General features: G+C 44.5%; 1 protein-coding gene and 1 long non-coding RNA gene across 6 annotated transcripts in view; both read right to left on the bottom strand.

Moving 5' to 3' along the window:
* The window catches only part of SCPEP1 (serine carboxypeptidase 1), a 29,647-nt gene extending 19,161 nt beyond the window's left edge, over positions 1-10,486 (bottom strand). For 3 of the 5 annotated variants that reach the window (XM_005583800.5, XM_015438329.4, XM_065531303.2), the window contains exons 1-4: positions 10,382-10,486; positions 7,369-7,517; positions 2,144-2,233; positions 90-245 (exon numbers count right to left, since the gene is read on the bottom strand). In XM_005583800.5, the coding sequence (XP_005583857.1) occupies positions 90-245; positions 2,144-2,233; positions 7,369-7,517; positions 10,382-10,457 (471 nt within the window). In that variant the 5' untranslated portion in view covers positions 10,458-10,486. Of the gene's footprint in view, positions 1-89; positions 246-616; positions 709-2,143; positions 2,234-7,368; positions 7,518-10,381 lie in introns of all 5 variants that reach the window. The other 2 variants (XM_074019245.1, XM_074019244.1) reach the window with 1 other exon arrangement.
* A 954-nt stretch (positions 10,487-11,440) lies between these two features.
* On the bottom strand, positions 11,441-14,661 carry LOC123569526 (uncharacterized). The gene is made up of 3 exons (XR_006693303.2): positions 14,381-14,661; positions 12,342-12,443; positions 11,441-11,961 (listed from the first exon to the last, which is right to left on the bottom strand). It is a non-coding gene; the product is annotated as an uncharacterized lncRNA (long non-coding RNA).
* Between the last annotated feature and the right edge of the window lie 8,204 nt (positions 14,662-22,865).

Below are 22,865 nucleotides of genomic sequence, written 5' to 3' on the forward strand. Positions count from 1 at the left end.
AAACTCTGGAGGCAGTTCAGGTTTATGCTGATGGATGTAGAGTTGCTATTGCCAACCCTTTACTTAGCTGTTCCTGAGTCTTTGCTTACCTGGAATTCTTTGTGGCAATCGAAGAAGGTCTTCAGGAGAACCATCATGTCTGAGGCCACCGTAGCTAGGTCCTTGGCATAGGCACCACTACCATTCACGTAACTGAACCCAGTGCCCACAGGATTATCCACAAATAGGAGACTGGCGGCCTGGAGCTATGTGCCACAGAGGAAAATGAAATGTTGCAATCAGTTGTTTGGTCACCAATTATCTTTGGATCATTTTCTACTAGCTCAGCAAAACCCACATAGTGAGGATAACAGTGTGGCGATGATATCCCTGTTGCCAAAAGAGATTTTTAAAAATAAGGGACAGGAACATAGGAAAAAAACAAAACAAAACAAAACAACAAAACAAAGAAAGCCCCCCCCTCCAACTCCCCCCCAAAAAAAGGGAGAGGCAAGAAGGAAAGATTAACACACACAGGAATCAAATAATCTGGGCTGTTGCTTTTCACACAATACAATGTACTAAATGTAACAAACTAGTGCAGAAAGAGGCATGCAGAGACAGTCTATGCACTAACTCGAAGAAGCCAGAGGACACTCAAAGTCTGGACACACATCAGTTTTCTTGGAAATGCATCCAATTTCCACATTGGCCTGGCTTCTCTGTACACTGCAAGAACAGAATTTATTCTAATACCTTTTCCAAAGAGGTTGAGAGTTATAAAATTTACATAAAAAAGATCCTGAATAATGACACAGTCCAGTCATGTCCCTTGCTGATGAGGAAATTAAAGCCCAGAAAGAGCCCAGAATGTGTCTAAGGTCACAAAATTGGACAGGCAGTGGCAGCACCAGGACTGGGACCACGGTCCTCACTCATATGGCCCTTTTAGTTCCAGAAGGCTTGGAGACAAGTTGGGATGGGGGGTGAAGGTAGGGGATGACTCTACAACCACTCCTGGAAATGAGATTTCTGTTGGAACCAAGTACAGGAAAGGCCCAGGCCAGGAGGACAGCATGTACAAAGACCGTGAGGCAAGAGTAGGAAACCCTTAAGACAGACAAGAAAGTGGCCGGGTGCGGTGGCTCACGCCTGTCATCCCAGCACTTTGGGAGGCCAAGGCGGGCAGATCACGAGGTCAAGAGTTCGAGACCAGCTGACCAACATGGTGAAACCCCGTCTCTACTAAAAATAAAAAAATTAACCGGGTGTGGTGGCACACGCCTGTAGTCCCAGCTACTTGGGAGGCTGAGGCAGCAGAATCGCTTGAACCTGGGAAGCAGAGGTTGCAGTGAGCCGAGATTGCATCACTGCACTCCAGCCTTGGCGACAGAGGGAGACTCCATCTCAAAAAAAAAAAGAAAGACAGACCAGAAAGCTTAGCTCCCAATGTGAGAGGGAGGCTGGAGGAGGAGCACTGAGGAAAGTGGAGAACATTCATAGCAATAGGTGCAGCTGGGAGAGCCGGAGCACAGAGAGAGGAACAGCCACAAGCCCTGAGTAAGGCCCACGCTGTGTAGCAGCCCTAGGGCGGGTGCCCAGTTCTGATCATGGGCAGCCTGGGGCGTCAGGGCTAAGCAGGTGGACAGTGGGAGTGACCCAAGGCTGTAAAGGGAGAGGGATACGGGAGTTGACCACAGACCGGTGAGGGAAGGAAGAGATGCTAAGAATGAGGGGGAGGTGTGAGCAGGAGAGCAAGAGAGACATCGAAAGAGGAAGTCAAGATACAAGTAGGAGGAGAGGAGAGAGAAAAGGACTGGGGGCTGTGGCTGGAGGGTGCAACCCTGGTGTCTGAGACTGCAGAGATGGCCAGCATGGGTAACGCAGGGTCCCAGGTGTCTGCTGTAGTAAGTTTTTGAAGGCAGCTGGAGAGAGGGGTTGTCTTGGAGAAAGCGAGGCAGACTGGGGCAAGATAAGTTGTCCTGAGAAATGGGAGAAGCTGGGCCAGAGAGGAGGCCTGCGGACAAGTGCCCATGGCCTCAGTATTCACAGGAAGAGGAAAGGGATGGTGAGGGATTGCTACATCTGTGGCCCCTCCAAGAGTTGGGCAGGGCCTCTCAGAGGCCACGGGGTAAGGTTTAGCTCAGGACCGTCCTCACTGTACCCAGGTGGTTTTCCGGGGTTTGAGATCACTGTCAAGGGGCCCAATTTCCTCAAAGTTTCCAAATCCAGTGCTGGAACCGCCTGGACCGCCCTGTGGAAGAGAGAAGAAACAAACAAAAATTTTAGTCAAACTTAGTCTTTACAATGAATGACCACATTTGCTATAGATGGTTTATGAGTTAGTGATGGCTGGGTCAATTTGCATAAAAGACACAATTTCTCTGGTGAACCAGGGACTTCCATATGAGAAGCTCCCCTAGTAACTGCTGAGGCTTTTCTCTTTGAAAGGAGCAGAGCTGAGCTAAGAGGTCCTCAGTGGAATGTTCTTGACTCCTGATTTTTTCTTTTCTTTTCTTTTCTTTTAAGACAGGGTCTAACTTTGTTACCTAGGCTGGAGTGCAGTGGTGCAATCTCAGTTCACTGCAGCTTCTACCTCTGGGATTCAACTGATCCTCCCGCCTCAGCCCCCTCAAGTCGCTGGAACTATAGGCGCACGCCAACACATCCAGCCCAACTAATTTTTGTGTTTTTTGTAGAGGTGAGGTTTCACCACGTTACCCAGGCTGGTCTCGAACTCCTAGGCTCAAGCAATCCTCCCGCCTCAGCCTCCCTAAGTGCTGGGATTACAGGTGTCAGCCATCATGCCTAGCTGCCTCCTGATTTTCTGAGCTGGAGCCGTGGCCTGCCGCAGGCCTTGCTGACCTGAAGGAGCTCTACCAGGACTAGACACTGGGCCTTCTGACTCTTCCTCCATCACCCCCTCCCCAGGAGATGGGAGACTCTTCAGAATCCCTGTGGATTAATAAAGGACCCAGACTTAGGAGCAGTTTGATCAAGCAGATTCTCTGGATATAATGCAGCAGATTCAAAAGCTCCAGGGCAGGGAGAGTTTGATACTGTGAACGTCCATGGGAGTGGGAAAGGCAGGATTCTGAACCGCAGCTCGGTGCTGGGGGCAGTTCTAAAGGCTCTGAGGGCTTCAGAGAGGAAAGAATCTAAGAGGCAAATAGGACAGGTTGGGTGGGCTTTCCTTTTTTTCTTTTGAGATGGAGTCTCGCTCTGTCGCCCAGGCTGGAGTGCAGCGGCGCGATCTCGGCTCACTGCAAGCTCCGCCTCCCAGGTTCACGCCATTCTCCTGCCTCAGCCTCCCGAGTAGCTGGGACTACAGACGCCCGCCACCATGCCCGGCTAATTTTGTGTATTTTTAGTAGAGATGGGGTTTCACCATGTTAGCCAGGATGGTCTCATCTCCTGACCTCATGATCCGCCCGCCTCGGCCTCCCAAAGTGCTGGGATTACAGGTGTGAGCCACAGCGCCCGGCCTGGGTGGGCTTTCTAATTGAGACAAGAGGAGGCCCTTTGGGAGGTGGTCAGGGGAAAAGATGGTCAGTGTTTTTTCTGGACAAATCCAGGGGCCAATTGAAGTGGGGAGTCTATGAGGAGGGCCCTGTCAGTTAAGGCAAGGGAAAGGGCTGAGGACCTAGAATAAAAGGATGTGGCCTCTCTGTGCACTAGCAGGATGAGTAGGAAAGGGAGATACGAAAAGACAAAACGGGGGCCAGGCGCAGTGGCTCATGCCTGTAATCCCAGCACTTTGGGAAGCCAAGGCAGGCAGATCACTTGAAGTCAGGAGTTCGAGAGGAGCTCGAGTCCTGCCTGGTCAACACACGAAACCTTGTTTCTACTAAAAATAGAAAATTAGCCAGGTGTGGTGGCAGGCGCCTGTAGTCCCAGCTACTCGGGGGGCTGAGGCACGAGAATCACTTGAGTCCAATAAGTGGAGGCTGCAGTGAGCCGAGATTGCACCACTGCACTCCAGCCTGGGTGACACAGCGAGACCTTGTCTCAAAAAAGAAAAAAAAAAAGATGAAAGGGAATAGCTTGGGCAAAACAGAAGCCAGGGCAGTTTGTGTAGTAGGGAAATCTGGAAAAAAAAAAAAAAAGACAAGATAGAGTCAGGGCTAAAGGGCAACTAGCAACAGCAAGAGGGCCCCAAAGGGAAAGACTTTACAACATTAATGTTTTGAACCTGAACCAACCTAACTCTGATAAAATTGGAAGGCTATAAATCCCCCGATCATATGCCCTTTGTGTCTTAAGATTTTCTAACACAGCAGTAAAAAGTTCACAAAGCAGATAATGATGTTAACCGTAGTCCCATTCAAAATAACAACAGAAGTAAGGGTGCAACTCCAATGTCCCCCAGTAGGGGAACAGGTTAGGCACCCACAGCACATCTACAGCATGGAATGCTACCCTGCCACTTAGAATCATGAACTCTGAAAAACGATGTGGCAACATTGAAAAATATTCACAATGCAATATGCAATAAATTAAAGCCAGTGATCTACCCTCTAATGAAAGCTGGGTTCCTTTTTCCTCATGGACTTAATTAGGATGAGGTAGGATCAAAGCAAAAGGGGAAAAGCTGGAAATCCTAAGGGTTGGGTCTTTGTGGGAGAAATCTCAGTTCTCCTCTGCTTCTGGTAAGCCATAGAGACAGCAGACGACCTCTCCCTCTCCTCATCCCCCTCTCCTCAAAAGGCAATGAGATGCTGGCTGGAGGAAGCCTCTGTTCTACATGAATATATCCTGTTGTAAAACCCGTTTTTTGTCCAGAACTTTGGGATAGGGTGGCAGCATGGTCTAGGGCTATCCAGAAACTCTGAGACACAGTCAATGTGTCAGTGGACCAAGTGAAATGCTTCAAAGACTTGAAAGTATCCCTAACATAGTTTGCTAACCCACTCAGAAGACGTGACTTCGATTCTCAAAGATTCCCCCCAGAGAAGTCAGCACACATGTCCTCAGCAGGCTGCTAAAATAGATCTTCTTTTCATCTAAATTAGTTATTTCTTCTGTAAGCATAATCTTTTTTCTTCTCTCTTGGGCCTCTGGGTAAGTGGAGAAGAGCAATTTATTCTCTTTGACTGGTAAACTTCAAATAGCATCTCAGCTCGTCGGGTGCAGTGGCTCACGCCTGTAATCCCAACACTTTGGGAGGCCGAGGTGGGCAGATTACCCGAGGTCAGGAGTTCGCGACAAGCCTGGCCAACATGGTGAAACCCCGTCTCTACTAAAACTACAAATAAAAAAATTAGCCGGGTGTGGTGGCACACGCCTGTAATCCCAGCTACTTGGAAGGCTGAGGCAGGAGAACTGCTTGAGCCCAGGAGGTGGAGGTTGCAGTGAGCAGAGATCCTGACACTGCACTCCAGCCTGGCTGACAGAGGGAGACTCTGTCTCAAAAAAAAAAAAAAAAAAAAAAAAAAAAGCTTCTCAGCTCAAAGGTCAACTAAATGTTGCAAACCCAATGGCCTCCAGAAGCCTGGCAGAGGCTGTGGAGCAGAGCAAATCAGAGGGTGGCAGAGGGGCACCTTCCTCCAGCAGCTCCCACCCTCTAGGAAAAGGGGCCACCTACACGCAACTTTGGGGACAGTGAGTTCAGGCCCTAAATTACTGTATCTCGTGATTTTTGGAAAGAGGAAGCAAATGTCCTCATTTTAAAATGTTAACTAATTTAACAATCCCACTCTGCCATCAACCAAAAGGATAGCTTACAACTTCTGAAATTCAGCGTTTGTTTCAAACTGTTTTCCTAACAGCTCAGAAAGTATCCCTGGGACAAAGGAGAAGCCCCAGCCTCAGCACATCTGCTGTTGTCCGCTTTGTCTCCCCTTTGTAAGCTTTCATTTGGGGGTAAAAAATAAAAGTTCTGCTGATGAACAAAAAGTTTGAAAAACCACCAAAATCCCCCAGATTAGATAGCCAAGGCCCAGAGAAGGAAGTATCTTGCCATGGCTCTAAGTGGCAGGTAGGCACTGAAAACCCAGGGCCTCTGATGGCAGGCCTGAGCTTGTCCACGGCCTGGCTCTCCCTGCCAACTGTGCCGCACCTCTGTCTCCAGCCACCAGAGGTGAGCAGGGCTCCCTGGGCTGAAGCACAAGGGTTCTTCTTCTGCAGCATTATCATATCTGCACCTGGGGCTGAGCCTCAGCTCTGTCCCTCAGAGGTGGCACAAGTGATAATTCCAAAAGAGAAAGGCCCCTCCCTGAAAACTGCTCATTTTCACCCTATCTCACCAGAAAGTCTGCATTGACCATCCTGGCAGGCAAAACCCAGGCGGTGGGAGGCTGCTTATAAATACCAGCATTGTTGGAAGACGTCCCAATAGCATCCTATGGAGGTGAGCACCAGGGTCCCTATTTACTGATGAGGGGCCCAGAGCTCCGGCTGGGCCATGCCCACATTTTCCAGAGGCAAGACCATGTTCCTTAATTCCTCCCTGGTGAGGGGTCTTCCAGGTGGGGGTGGGCCATCTCTGGACACATTTCAAAAATGCCAGAAAAGAGCCTCTGCCTGTCCCTAAAAATCTTTCCACCAGCTCCCTGCCTTCCATCCTACAATCAGAGCTCAAGGTTAAAATGCAAACACACTGAGGGAAAGGGGGAGGGTGCAACAGTCACATGAAGGTGCAGAAGGCTGGTAGCAGTCCCTTCGAAAGATCAGCTTTTCTTGGGGTAAGAAGTTAGGGTCCAGGAAAGGATTGTGGGGAGAGGAAGGCAGGGTCAGGCTACCTCAGGTCTTTGCTTTGGAACCTTCCATAAAACTTTCTTTTTTTTTTTTTTTGTTTTTGAGATAGGGTCTTGCTCTGTCACCCAGGCTGGAGCACAGTGGCACGATCTCAGCTCACTGCTACCTCCGCCTCTCGAGTCCAAGCAATTCTCATGCCTCAACCACCTGAGTAGCTGGGATTATAGGTATGTGCTACCATGCCTGGATAATTTTGGTATTAAATATTTTTAGTAAAGACAGGATTTCACTATGTTAGCCAGCCTGGTCTCGAACTCCTGGCCTCATATGATCCACCTGCCTCAGCCTCCCAAAGTGCTAGGATTACAGGCATGAGCCACTGTGCCCGGCTGTAAAACACTTTCTTCCACTATGTTATCAAATGTATCATCAGGAGTTTTCAGTGAGCCTTCTTGCAACCATCTGGAAATATAAAGAGACTCTGACAAAAGGCTAGAATCCCCTCGCCCTCTGATATAGCCTCCTTGGCTATACCATTGCCTCAGCCTGCCTCAGAAGCATGCCGAACTCCCAGGCCACACTGCTGGACCAAACTGGCCCTTCACTGCTGAGACATGAGCCCGAAAAGTAGGCAAAGAGCCACATAGGGGAGACTTGGCCTGGACCTCAGGCCAGGGTGGGAAACTACTTTACCTGAAGCCACATGACCAGGGGCAGTTCTGAGAAGTTCTTGCAGGAGTTGGTGGCATAATAGAGCCACCAGAACATGTAGGCATCCTTGCGGACGGTCACATAATCCCATACTTCCTTGCCCTCCTCTGTGGGCCAGTCAATGACAGCTCCTGAAACAGAAGCTCAATTTCACTTTCCAGAAAAGTGCCTAATGTACAGGTAAATTCCAAGCCTGGCAGAGACAGCCATGCTAGGCTAGAGATGATTTGTTTTACAGTTTGGTAATTTATCCACCCCAATACATTGCAGGAATAATGAAAAAAATCTCGGCTATGAAAAAAGAAACCAAACTTAATAGTGGCATAGGAGGCCAGGGGCTTTCAGTTTTTTCTCTACACCTTTCTGTAATGTTTGGATTTTTAACAATAAATACGAAACACTTTTTTTTCTTTTGTTTTTTGTTGAGACAGAGTCTCGCTCTTATTGCCCAGGCTGGAGTGCAATGGCGCAATCTCGGCTCACCACAACCTCTGCCTTCCGGGTTCGAGCGATTCTCCTGCCTCAGCCTTCCGAGTAGCTGGGATTACAGGCATGTGCCACCACGCCTGGCTAATTTTGTATTTTTTTAGTAGGAACGGGGTTTCTCCATGTTGGTCAGGCTGGTCTCGCACTCCTGACCTCAGGTGATCTGCCCGCCTAGGCCTCCCAAAGTGCTGGGATTACAGGAAATACTTTTATAATTCTGTAAAAACAAGAGAGATTTATATTTTGAATAAAAAAGTAAAAATCTCAGAATGCAATATACTGGTTTTTATATCGTATTTAATACATGAATAAGATGCCAGTCTTGGTGGCTCACTCCTGTAATCCCAACACTTTGGAAGGCCAAGACAGGCTGATAGCTTACGCACAGGAGTTCGAAACCACTCTAAACAACATAGCAACACCCCATGTCTACAAAAACTACAAAAATTAGCTGGGCGTCATGGCACACGCCTGTGGTCCCAGCTACTCAGGAGACAGAGGTAGGAGAATCGCTTGAGCCCAGTAGGTTGAGGTTGCAGTGAGCTGTGATCACACCAGTGCACCCCCCAGCCTAGGCGATAGAGGGAGACCCTATCTCAAAAAAACAAAAAAACCAACCAACCAAGGAAACAAAAAACACGAGTAAAGAAGCATCACAAATTAGTGGAGCTGAGAATATTCAATATACAGTAATGGAGCAACAATTACCTTTTGTGGAGAAAAAAAGAGAAATTTAGGTCCTCTCAATACTATAAACAAAATAAGTTCCATGTGGATCAAGTACTTAAATTTTAAAATTTAAACACTAAAAATAATACAAAAATATAGTTAAATATATTTCTGATATCTGGATGAGGAAAGAATCTAAGCAAACCCCGGAGACTGTACAAAAGAAATATCGATGGAGGTGAGAACAGAAACTTGTTATATTTCTACACAACAAAATTTCTGTACATCAAAAATAAAAAGGCAAACAGCAAAGAGCTACAACAAATACGAAAAAGGGCAATTTTCCTAACTCATGTAGATGATCTTTTTAAACTGAAGGATATATATCTATGTGTGTTTAAATATATGTATCCTATAATCCCCCACTCCAATTTTCCTTACTTAACTTTTCTAGCATCCACAAAATACATATTAGAAAAAAGTAGGCTAAAAACATTTTCTTTGTCACTTTTTGCTAACGTAACCATTTCCAAGTTATAGTATCTTTTTTTTTGTTCCTCAAAAACCACTCTGGGAAAAAAAAAAGTAGGGAGGCTGATGTTAAAAGATGATGGGAGGGATTCCCTCGGTGACTGGAGTTTTCTGCCTTCTACTTCCTCCCTTCTCAAATTTCAAGGCCCATTGGTAAGTAAAAGAGCACTGGTCCCAACAGCCAAGAGACAGGAGTAGAGAGGAAGACAATGAGACCACGTCTTGTAAATAAGAAAGAGCCAGGGTGGTGGCCTGTGTCTGTAGTCCCGGCTACCTGGGATGCTGAGGGAGAGAGATCACTTGAGTCAGGCAGTTCCAGACCAGCCTGGGCAACATAGTGAGACCCCGACTCAAAACAAAACAAGAATGGAGATTAAGAAAACCAGAAAGTGTCCTGAGGAGCGAAACAGATGGCTAAAACATTACAGACTTAGCTATAAGGTTCTATATACAAGTAACACACGATTATATTGTCCTTGACAATAATAGATAAGTCTGGGGTCCCTTGAGAATGACAGATAAGGCACAGGTCCCTTTTGACCTAACCCCAGGCACTTCTCCGTTGCCTGGCAGTGACTACTGGTAAAACTGGCAAAGCAACTAATTTTACAAAATCTCCCAGACACTCTGGCCAAAGGGCCAGATGATCCCCATTTTACAAAAGGGAAAACAAAACTGTTCAACAACTTGCCTAAGATCACAAGGCAAGCTTGTGGCCAGTTCCAGTCCTCAGTTCTTGCTTCAGACTAGGAGAGGTTTTGCTGAATGAAGAGTGAAAATCAATTTGCAAGTCATCCTATTTTATTAAACACAAATCTGTTTTTTGCCAAAAAAGATCGCTGTGGGGGAAGATGTTATCTTGTTTGTTTTGATCAAGAGAAGAAAGGGCCTTATCTCAATGAAATGTCCCATTCGTGGTAGGATTTAAGGGTATTTTTGACCGCAGATTTCAGCTCAAAATAAAAAGACCTTATATCCTCATTTAGCAGCCAATCGCGGCCTTTGCATCAGGGAAACCTCATTGACCAGCAGTTTCCCCAAATTATACATTTCTGCACACAGCTTCTATCTAGGCGTAGGAGAGAACGGAAGCACTCAGACCACCCAGAGCCAGAAAACGATAGAAAAAGCACTTTGAATTTGTTAAGGAAAAAAAAAAAAAAAGAGCGAGATTTAAAAGCAATATAATTACACAAGGTAAGAACCGAGGAAAAGAGATGCGTTTTCAAAAGCACAACCCCACTAACAAACTCTCATGCCTGGGGAAAAAAGAAGCACGGCAGCTGGTTCGCCTCTTGCTTGAACCTACCTGCGCTCAGGCCCAGCAGCAGCGGCAGCAGCAGCAACCACCCTGGGACTGGAGAGCGCCGCAGTGCCAGCTCCATGACGAGTACCGCACGGCAGCATCAGCAACAGGCTGGACCCGGCGCCCCGTCACGTGACGGAGGCGGACGGGGCGGGGCCGGGCCGGGTGGGTCGGGGGCGGGGCCGGTGGGTCGGGGGCGGGGCCTGAATGGGCCGGGGGCGGGGCCTGGGCGGACGCGTCAGCTTCCTGAGACCCGCACGCCCTCTGCCCGGCAAGCCCACCAGGACACCTGCAAATGCTCAGGGGCCGTTCTGTCCACCTGGCCAGGTTCTCTGTCATTTTAGGGAAAGTATTTCGGAAAGGAGACATTTGATGCAGATGTTGGATTTAGGTTGTGTGACTGGATCGAAATACTAAAGGCAATAACCACCGCCCTTTCTACCCCTCCCATCTCTTCCTTCCCTCAGCAAAAGGACTGATGTTTTCCAACACTGCTACATCTGCGAAAAGTCAGATTAAGCCAGCTGGTCGTTGCAAACAGCGGGGTTTCATTTTCAGATATGTATTTTTAAAATTATTTTTCTTTTAAAATTATGTTATAAACGTTTTGGAAATGTGAACAAAAAAGTTAGACATAACTATTGTCGGCATTTGTTTTCCCATAGTCTTTTACATCATTTTTAAAACACTAATAAAGATTTTTATTTCGGTTTTTTCTTTTTTGATAATTTGTCATTAGCATTACTTTGTGTTGTTACATTACCTTCACAACAGTCATTTTAAAGAGAGAATCGAGGGTCTGGGGACCGGAAAGGAAGAAAAAGTGGATGACAGATATGTTTTCCTCCGTGTGTGTGTGTGTGTGTGTGTGTGTGTGTCTGTCTGTCTGTCTGTCTGTCTGAAGGTCATTTTTATGTTAGAGGGTACTGAATAACTCACCTCACAGAGCTAGGAGACAGGCTACAGCAGGGGCTGTAGGAGAGGCTACTTCTAAATACTGTTTCAAACGTACATGTAACAAAGCAAAAAACAAAAATGTGGCCACTTCTCTTTTCCTGCTCCTTTCTCCCTCCCCTCGCCCTTGCCCTGCCATAAATAGAAGTGCTTTTTACTCTGCAGCCATTGTCTGGACAGAGCCCTGACCCCGCCCTGCCGGTGAGGTGCCCCTGCGCTGAAAGCTGCGGCAGAGAAAAATATGACGCAGGGTTCTGTCGTGCTTTAAGCATGGGATGGTCCCGAATGCATAAAATCCATAATGGCTGGGCAACATATTGAGACCCCCTCTCTACAAAAAATAACAAAAATTAGCTGGTGTGGTGACACGCGCCTGCTATCCGAGCTACTCAGAAGGCTGAGGTGGGAGGATCACTTGAGCCTAAGAGTGCCACATGTAGAAACCAGATTATTGTTATCTTTACAGGTAATGGCAAAATTCCAATCTTCAGGATTGGAGTGGTCTTTAAGAAAAATACCTCTTTGGTTCATTGAAGTTGGAGTTGGGAACTGATGGCATAGGAGCTGCAGCAAAGGCAACAAAAGATAATTGCCAAACTGTGCAGCCCAGGAGAAATGCTGTTTTGCTCCTAGGAGAGGAAAGAAGAGAGAAAGATGAAAAGAAGTGAAGGCTATATATAGAGAAAGATTAGCCAAACAGAGCTGAGGCTGGGAGAAGAGCCAGTGGAAATTTCTCTGATGAGGAGTGGCTATGTAACCCCCCAGTAGGTTCTTTTTGCCTGCTGCCCAGATAGAATCAGCCAATTTATGAAGGCAGGAGAATTGCAATGGGGAAACAGTTTAATTCATGCAGAGCTGGCTGAAAGGGAGACTGGAGTTTTATAAATACTCAAATCAGTCTCTGAGGATTTGGGGGCTAGGATTTTTCAAAGATAGTTTAGGGGTAGGGGCAGGCGTGGCTAGGCAATGGGGGCTTGCTGCTGATTGGCTGGGTTGGAGATGAACTCACAGGGAGTTGAAGCTGTCTTCTTGTGCTGATTTGCTTCCAGGTAGGGCTGCAGGAGCAATTGGTAGGTCCAGGTGGAGCCAGGTGTCAGACATGCAAAAAAACCTGAAAAGATATCTCAAAAGGCCAACCTTAGGTTCTACAATAGTGATGGTGTCTGCAGGAGTCATTGGAGAAGTTGCACATTTTGTGACCTCAGGAATAATGGCTGACAATCCTTAGCAGAATTCAGCCTCCTCTATTTTCTTAGCCTGGTGGTCGTTTAGCGTAACGTTTGGGGAAGGGCTATTATCATCTAACCTATAACCTAAATGCCTCCCAAAATTAGCTTGGCCCAGAAGTCCAGGAATAATCAAAGGCAGCTTGAAGGCTAAAGGCAAGATGAGAGTTGGTGAGATCAGATCTCTCCCACTGACATAAAGTTCTCACTGATACAATTTATGCAAAGGCTGTCAGCTACAGAACATTTTTTAAAAGTTATGCTTGTGGTTCAATTTGAAATGTATTGCATTTCTACAATGTAAACCTGTCCTCTTGGGGCAGCTAAGAACTATAATAGGACTTGGCTGGGTGCAGTGGCTCACGCCTGTAATCCCAGCACTTTGGGAGGCCAATGAGGGTGGATTGCCTCAGCTCAGGAGTTCCAGACTAGCCTGGGCAACATGGTGAAACCCCATCTCTACTAAAATACAAAAAATTAGCCAGTTGTGGTGGCGTGTGCCTGTATTCCCAGCTATTCGGGAGGCTGAGGCAGGAGAATTGCTTAAACTGGGGAGGTGGATATTGCAGTGAGCCGAGATCATGCCACTGCACTCCAGCCTGGGCGACAGAGTGAGACTCCATCTCAAAAAAAAAAAAATTATGTATATATATAAAATAGGGCTACAAGGGAGGCAATAGGACTGGAAGAAAGATACTGGGTACTGAACCTCAAAACTGTTTTTAAAATTGTATGTTTATTCTGAGAGGGGTTTGGGAGGCTAATGGAAATTGGTTGGGAGCTCCTAAAGGCCCATCCATCGAATTCTTGGTGCAGATGCTTGTGGTAAACCTTGGCGTTACGTGACTATCTTCTCACGTGTCTTCACATCATCTTCCCTCTGAGCGTGTCAGTTTCTGTGCACTTGTGTCAGGCAACCTAACCAGAGTGACTCCATCTTGAATAAAGGCCAGAAAAAGCCAAATCTGCTGGGTTATATTCCCAGGGGGTTGGGCACTCTTGGTTACAAGATGTTTATGGTTAAGGGAACTAGTTAATAATGCTAACTAACAGCACTTTCCCAAAACAAACCCCCTTCTCGCCTGGAGACTAGACTGCCCTTGCAGGACTAACAAATTAGCCCCAAGGTTAGAAATTATGGTTTAGGAGTAATGAAGCTGGAGGCTGCAAGATTCTGAGCCTTCCCAAATAGATCCTGGGGATAACATCACTATAGTTAAACCTAAGATCAGTGCTTGAGATATTCTGCAGACCCTGCGCTGGATGGATCAGCTGGCATCACCCAGCTTGATAAATTGGCTCATCTATTCTGGTGGCCCCCACCCAGGAACTGACTCAGCACAGGAGGATAGCTTAGATTCCCTATGATTTCATCTTTGACCTGACCAATCAGCACTCCCGACTCACTGGCACTCCACCCACCAAATCATCCTTAAAATCTCTGGTCCTTGAATGCACAGGAGACTGATTTGATTAATAATAAAACTCCGGTCTCCTGCCCAGCCAGCTCTGCATGAATTACTCTTTCTGTATTGCAATTCCCCTGTCTTCATAAATTGGTTCTGGTCTAGGCGGTGGGCAAGGTGAACCCGCTGAGCAGTTACAGCAGGGGCCACCATGTTCAGCCCCAAAATTCTTTTCTTTTCATTTCCATCCATAAAACTCTACTTGATGTAGAAAACAGGCTCAAAACCAATTCAAAAGCTGGTCAACCAAAATTCAAAGTGGGTATATGTATGAGCCCTATTGCTTCCCTTGGTAGTACCAGACAAATGGCTTAACAAGTCCAGATAGGAAAACAATAGGCTCGCGATTAACTCACCCTTTGAGTGCATCCAATCCTGATCTCCATTCTTCCCCAGCAGTGAAAGGGACATGCAATTTTGTGCATGAAACACCTTCAAGAGGGTCCCTGGGAAATCTCACTGGAAGCTGCTGGGATCCTTCTGAAGATTGTCTCGTTGCAAGCTGCTAACTGCTGAACACAGCACCATCCCTGTCTCTGCTGCCTGGCTTGCCAAATTTTGTTCCCAGACCAGAGTGAGGGTCAGGCTGCTATTTCTCATGGCCCAATAACGAGATCCAGATGAACTGGGGAGAAAGAGAGTTTTTATTTCTGCAACCGATTACAGGGAGAAGGCCTGGAAATTGTCACCAGACCAATTCCAAATTTCAAAGTTTTCCAGAGCTTATATACTTTCTAAGCTATATGTCTACATGTTAAGTGTGCATTCACCTAAAGACAAAAGTGATTAACTACTTTTAATCTATAATTAACGTCTGAGTCCTGAGGACCTTCCTCTGGAGCCTCAGTAAATTTGCTTAATCTAAATGGGTCTAGGTGCTGGGGTGATTACCCTTCTCTTATCTCCTGCTAAATCATGGAGGTTTGGGGAGTTCCTTCAGACCTCCAGTAAACTTGTTTGCGGAGGCCTGGAGAGATTCTTCAGACCCATGATAAAACTTGTTTAATCCTTAATGGGTCCTGTTAAGAATTCCTTCATTATTTTGTCATGCTTTAAGGCCCAGGAAAGGCCTACACAAAACTCTTGGTGGGTTTTTTGTTATATCCCAGCCTTTGTGTAAGGGCACTGGCTTTTAATACTTAACCACTCAATCAGTACTGAAACAGTTGTTATGGAGGCCCGCATTAGTGAGACGTGGCCTGCCACACTAGTACTTTAGGAGGCTGAGGCAGGAGGATGGCTTGAGCCCAAGAGTTTGAGACTAGCCTGGGCAACATAGTGAAACCCCAACCCTAACAACAAACAAACAAAAAAAGAGAATTTGCAAAAACCTACAGCTAACATTATACTTAATGGTGAAAGACTGAATGCTTTCCCCCTAAGCTTGGGAATAAGGCAAGAAATGTCTACTGTGAAAGGAAAATACTTTGGGCCCCCAAAATCACTAAGCTAAAGGGAAAATTCAAGTTGGGAACTGCTCAGGGCAAATCTGCCTCCCATTCTATTCAAAGTCACCCCTCTGCTCACGATATAGATACACATTCTGATTGCCTCCTTTGGAAAGGCTTATCAGAAACTCAAAAGAATGCAACCATTTGTCTTTCGCCTACCTGTGACCTGGAAGCCCCCTCCCTGCTTCAAGTTTTCCCCACCCTTCTGTACAGAACCAATGTACTTCTTACATATATTAATTAATGCCTCATGTCTCCTTAAATGCATAAAATGAAGCTGTGCCCCAACTACCTTGGACTCATGTCATCAGGACTGCCTGAGGCTGTGTCACAGGCACCCATCATTAACCTGGGCAAAATAAACTTTCCAGATTAACTGAGATCTGTCTCGAAATTTTCAGGGTTCACATTTTGATAACCACAGAAAAATTCTGAGTGGAGTTGCCCTGACCTTTGACAAATCTCCTATCAGTGCTTGGTACCAGCATGAGCTACCTTTATGGCTCAAACCAATAGGACAATTTGCTGAGGTCTAAGAGCACCCCTCCAGAGAATCCCTAATCTCCCAAAATTTGGTTGAGATCTAAAGTATATTTTGCTGTACAACTACTCTTTTTTTTTTTTTTGTAGTTTTACTTGCTTCCAACAGAAGGAAGGCAAGTTTTTTCCTGTTTTCATGACAATGGAAGTCAGGTAACTCCTTTATGGAGTTTGAGCTGTCTTGCAACAGGGAAGGTGAGGTTTTTTTCCTGCTTCTAGAATGGTAGAGAGCAGTCTTTAGCCTGAGACCCATCCCTAGGTAAGTAACTGAATTGGGGTTTGTTTTGGCTAAAGTTAAGATTAACAACCAGCTGGTTTTAGTTTCTCCTTACCATTAGAGCACTCAGTGTTCATATTGTTGGTTTTTTTTTGTTGTCATTGTTGTTGTTTGTTCCAGTCTTTCCCCCACAGGATTTGACCAACTCCACCTGACTTGGTCCAATCCAAGTGAGAATTCCAAATTGTGGGTAACAAGGCCTCTCTAAATTGGCTAAAATTCCTTGCAGTTGCAAAACAAAAACAAAAACAAAAACAAAAAAACGGGGAAAAAACAGAAACAAAACAAATCAAAACAAAACAAAACATGTGTTTGGTTTCTGTGCTTGCTTTCTGTCTTAAAAAAATTGTCCTTTTGTGGGCCGGGCGTGGTGGCTTATGCCTGTAATTCCAGCACTTTGGGAGGCAAGGTGGGCAGATCATGAGACCAGCCTGGCCAACATGGTGAAACCCCATCTCTACTAAAAATACAAAATTAGCCAGGGGTGGTGGCAAGTGCCTGTAATCGCAGCTACTCCGGAGTCTGAGGTAGGAGAATTGCTTGAACCTGGGAGGAGGTTGCAGTGAGCTGAGATCATGCCACTGTGCTCCAGCCTGGGTGACAGAGTGAGACTAGGTCTCAAAAAAACAAAAAAAAAGTTATAAGAAAAAGAGGAGTTTTTTGTTTTGTTTTGTTTTTGTAAGAAAGCTTAAAGAGAAATAATTTTATATAAGAAAGAATCTTGTATGGTAAATTCAGTCCTAAAATAAAATGACTGGTTGTTTAAAAAGGAGGAATGTTCAGGGTAAACCAGAAAGTCCAAGCATGTCATGAACGGCTGGTGTAAGAAACAATAAGAAGATATATATATATATATATATATATATACGTGTGTGTGTGTGTGTGTGTGTATATATAATCTTTTATATGATCAAGTTGTCATATTATTATTAAGTTTTGGTTTGCTTAGAAAAAAATTGAGATAAAACATTTTTAATTAAGGTTATTACATCCATTTATCTCCCTGTATGTGCTTTTAAAGACCTTGTGACATTGAGTTACAGGGCTTTGACTCCTTGGTATAAAAAAGGACACCAAGTCCTGCTAAATCTTAAACACTGACAGCAATTAATGCCTCATGTTCAGGCCTGGTAGAAGATGCCAATCAAAATAAATTGCATTCCTGAGACAAAGGGCTAGAAATTAAAGCTATTTAACTCTTTCAAGTACCAGTGACAATCGTGAAAGAGGTGAGATTGCATGTGAGATTGCAAGGGCCTATTTTGAGAGATAAAATAAGTTCAGTTTCTCTATAAGTTATCATTAATATCAAAGACACACTGATGCAAACAAGTGTATAAGCCCCTGTGTCAGATTAACAAGGTTTTCCTGAAGTATTAACTGAATCCTCAATAAAGGTTATAAAGGTTATAAAGGCTTATGGAAGTTATATCTTATGGTCAAGATAATAATTTTATAGATTGTTTATAAAATTTTGAAAATCAAATTTAATTGGCTTCATGCTGTCTTTATTAGGGCTTACTGTTTGGAAAACTAAGTCTCCTCTCTCAAACAATGAAGGTTTTCGTCTTGTTAAAAAAAAATCCTTGAGTTATCAGCTTGGTTAAATTAATGACTTATTTTACAATGACCTGGGATCCTATTTTGTGATATCAAGTGTTTTAAACCTTTGATATTTGACAAACTTTCCAAAATCCAATTATAAATTATATCTGTTTCTGACCTAATTAATCCTTTAAGATGTTCCATTCCATAAGTCTAAAATGACATATTTTGGCTTATTTGGTATAAAAATTATACAGGAAGCATTGTCAAATAAGAAATGGTGTTTGGTTTTCTTTGTGTTGTATTTGTATAAATATGTTATTGGTATGTGTTCCAAAATTATGGGAAGCTCCTATATTTGATATAACTTAGTGTACATTATCAGTCAGGTGACTGATAATGTCAGTCCACACTGTTAGAGCACACCTGGCCTAAAGTTATCTTTTCAACTTTTACTTTAAACAGTGCTAATCCTTTGTGTTGTTTTTCTGAGTCTTAAAATTTTTCTTTTGAGTTGTCAATAGCTTTTAACAATTTAGGGCCAGGCACAGTGGCTCATTCCTGCAATCTCAGCACTTTGCGAGGCCGAGGTGGGTGGTTCACAAGGTCAGGAGTTCGAGACCAGCCTGGCCAACATGGTGAAACCCCATCTGTACTAAAAATACAAAAATTAGCTGGCATGGTGGCGTGTGCCTATAATCCCAGCTATTCAGGAAGCTGAGACAGGATAATTGCTTGAACCCAGGAGGTGGAGGTTGCAGTGAGCTGAGTTCATGCCACTGCACTCCTGCTGGACCACAGAGCAAGACTCCGTCTCATGGAAAAAAAAAAGGCTTATCTGAGATTCCTTCTATGGAACAAAGTTCCATCAAAGCCAATTTAAAAGCCTATGTAAAAAATAATTATTCTTGCTACACTGTTTATAAATAATTAGGCCAAGTATAATAAAGCAAACCAGTCCTACCATAATTTGTCTTCAGTAAAAATACGAAACTGGGGAGAGAAAAATTATGTTTCAAAACTATAGTACACCTGTTGTTACATTCTAGTCTTACGTAATGTTTTTCAATGTTCATTATTTTCTACAGTTTGGACCGAATTCTAATTTTTCTTGTTCAGAAGTCATCAAAATAATGTTCTAAAATATTTTCCCTCTTTTTTTCCCTTTTTTCCTAATTTGGAGTCACTGAAAACTAAGCTATGCTTTCTTAAAGCCCTATGAACTGAAGATAGACAACTTAAACTTCAGAATAACAGCAATCTATTTACATACATAAGCCACTTTCATATCTGCCTACTGATGTATGAACTTCAAAGTAATGTGGTCTATATCAATTTTTCCAGGATTGTTCTTTTGTTTGCTGTTGTTTTTCTCCCTTCCTCCCCCTATTTTTCTCTTCACAGGACATGAAATTTCACAACCTGCTAAAGATGAGCTTTCAGGACCTACTCATCTAGGAATAAACTGTCCCAGCCATGAGAGATCAGACCAAACCTGAGACCAGAGACTCATTTTCTTCTAAAATGCTCTCTCCAAAAGAATTTTAAAAAGAAAAGGTGGGGGTATGTAAAAGGAAAATATTTGGGCCCCCAAAATCACTAAGCTAAAGAGAAAATTCAAGTTGGAAACTACTCAGGACAAATCTGCCTCCCATTCTATTCAAAGTCATCCCTCTGCTCACTGAGATCAATGCATATTCTAATTGTCTCCTTTGGAAAGGCTTATCAGAAACTCAAAAGAATCCAACCATTTGTCTCTCACCTACCTGTGACCTGGAAGCCCCCTCCCTGCTTAGTTGTCCCTGCCTTTCTGGACAGAACCAATGTACTTCTTACATATATTAATTAAAGTCTCATGACTCCCTAGATGTAAAAAATCCAAGGTGTGAAGCCAGGCGCAGTAGCTCACGCCTGTAATCCCAGCACTTTGGAAGGCTGGCGGGGCGGGGCGGGGGGGTGGATCACAAGGTCAGGAGTTCAAGACCAGCCTTGCCAAGATGGTGAAACCCTGTCTCTACTAAAAATACAAAAATTAGCTGGCGTGGTGGCATGTGCCTGTAGTCCCAGCTACTCCGGAGGCTGAGGCAGAGAATTGTTTGAACCTGGGAAACAGAGTTTGCAGTGACCCAAGATCATGGCACTGCACTCCAGCCTGGGCAACAGAACAAGCCTCTGTCTCAAAAATAATAATAATAATAATAAGCTCTATCCTGACCGCTATGGGCACATGTCATCAGGACTTCCTGAGGCTGTGTCACGGGCTTGCATCCTTAACCTTGGCAACATAAACTTTCTAAATTAACTGAGACCTGTCTCAATTTTGGGGGTTCACACTACTTTTATCACTCATATTCAACATAGTACTAGCACTTGTAGTCAGTGCGATAAGGAAAGAATAAAGAAAAGGCATACAGGAAGGAATGGAAAGGAAGAAATAAAACTGTCCCCATTTGCATATGATATTATATAAATAAAAAATCACGAGGAATCTACACACATACACACAAGGAAATATGTACAAATAAATGTAACAATACATATATGGGGTTTGTGTGCTTAAAATCACACAACGCTGATGAAAGAAATCAGAGATCTGAATAAATGGAGAGACATAATGTGTCGATTCATATCAAATTAATATACAGGTGTAACACAATTTCTACCAATATCTCAGCAAGATTTTTTGGAGATATACACAAACAAGATTATTTTAAAATTTATAAGAAAAGGAAAAGGAAGTAGAATAGCTAAAGCAATTAGGGCAAAACATAAATAGAGTGAGGCTGGGCGCAGTGGCTCACACCTATAATCCTAGCACTTTGGGAGGCTGAGACAGGCGGATCACCTGAGGTCAGGAGTTCGAGACCAGCCTGGCCAACATTATGAAACCCCATTTCTACTAAAGATACAAAAAATTAGCTGGGCGTGGTGGGACGCATGTATAATCCCAGCTACTTGGGAGGCTGAGGCAGGAGAATCGCTTGAACCAGGGAGGCTGAGGTTGCAGTGAGCTGAGATCACACCTTTGCACTGCAGTCTGGGCAACAGGGTGAGTCTCCATCTCAAAAAATAAAATAAACATATAAATAAACAAAGTGAGTGAAAGTTATCTACCTGATTTTGAGGCTTACAAAAATAACTATGGTAATCAAGACTGGCCAGGTGTGCTGTTTCACACCTGTAATTCCAGCACTTTGGGAGGCCCAAGTGCAAAGATCACTCGAGGCCAGGAGTTTGAGATCAGTCTGGAAGACATAGCCAGATACTGTCTCTTTTTCAAAAAAATTAAAAATTAATGGGCATGGTAGTCCTACCTACTTGAAAAGCTGAAGTGGGAGGGTCACTTGAGCCCAGGAGTCTGAGGCTACAGTGAGCTGTGATTACACCACTGCACGGCAGTGTGGGCGTGATCTGTCTCTAAAAGAAAACAAGGGCCAGGTGTGGTGGCTCAATCCCATAATCCTAGCAGTTTGGGAGGCCAGGTGGGTGGATCACTCGGGGTCAGGAGTTCCAGACCAGCCTGGCTAACATGGTGAAACTCTGTATCTACTAAAAATGCAAAAATTAACTTGGTGTGGTGGTGCACACCTATAGTCCCAGCTACTCGGGAGGCTGAAGCAGGGAGAACTGCTTGAACCTGGGAGGCAGAGGTTGCAGTGAGCCAAGATCATGCCACTACACTCCAGCCTGGGTGACAGAATGAGACTCTGTCTCAATAAAAAAAGAGAAAAAGAAAAGAAAAAAGACTGTGTGGTGTTGGTGGAGGGATAGACATATAGATCAATGAAACAGAACAGATAATCCAGAAATAGATGTACACAAATATGCCCAAATGATTTCTGACAAAGATTCAAAAGATTAAAAAATGGAGGACATACAGTGTTATTAACAAACGGTGCTGGAGCAATTGGACATTAAGAGGCAAGCAAACAAACAAAAATGAACCTTGATATAACTCTTATACAAAAATTAACTCAGGCTATGGCTCACATGTGTGTTTCCATTGCTTTGGGAGGCTGAGCTGGGAGGATTGCTTGAGCCCAGAAAGTAGGGGCTGCAGTGAGCTATGATCTTGCCACTGCACTCCAGCCTTGACAACAGAGCAAAAAACAAACAAACAGGCTGGGCATAGAAGCTTCCGTCTGTAATCCCAGCTTTTTGGGAGGCCGAGGTGGGCAGATCACCTGAGGTTAGGAGTTCAAGACCAGTCTGGCCAACATGGTAAAACGCTATCTCTACTAAAAATGCAAAAATTAGCTAGGCGTGGTGGCAGGTGCCTGTAGTCCCCAGCTACTCGGGAGGCTGAGGCACGAGAATCGCTTGAACCCGGGAGGCAAAGGTAGCAATGAAGAAGAAATTGATCGACTGGACTTTTGGCCTGTGATAGGCCCTATTAAGAGAATGAAAGGAAAAAAAAAGCTCCAGAGTCGAAGAAAATATCCGCAACCCACATATCTGACAAATTACTGTTACTGGTGGAGGGTGTCCAGGTTCTTGGCATCTTGAACACAGAAGTGGACAAAACGCACAAACAAAGCAAGGAAAGAATGAAGCAACAAAAGCAGAGATTTATTGAAAACGATAGTATGCTCCACAGGGTGGGAGTGGGCCTGAGTACAGGGGCTCAAGGGCCCTGTTACAGAATTTTGGGTGGCTTAAATACCTTCCAGAGGTTTCCACTGGTTTCTTGGTGTATGTCCTATGTAAATGGAGAGGATGAGGTAAAGTTACAAAGTCATTTACTCCTCGTATGTCCTTTGTAAATGGAGAGGATATTTCCTGTCACAGCTGAAGTGTGAATCGGCCTTGTGTTCCCTGCCTCCAGACCCTATTTTTCTGCCTCAGTACTACTATTTAGGATATATAAAGAACTCTCAAAATTTAACAATCCAATTAGAGCAGGTGTAAAAGACTTGAAGAGAATTTCACTGAAGAAAGCACATAAACACAGGAAAAAATGTTCAACATTATTAGCCATTAGGAAAATACAAATTAAAACCACAAGAAGCTGGGCATGGTGGCTCATGC

The sequence above is a fragment of the Macaca fascicularis genome, chromosome 16 (assembly GCF_037993035.2).
Source record: "Macaca fascicularis isolate 582-1 chromosome 16, T2T-MFA8v1.1".
NCBI classification, from domain to species: domain Eukaryota; kingdom Metazoa; phylum Chordata; class Mammalia; order Primates; family Cercopithecidae; genus Macaca; species Macaca fascicularis.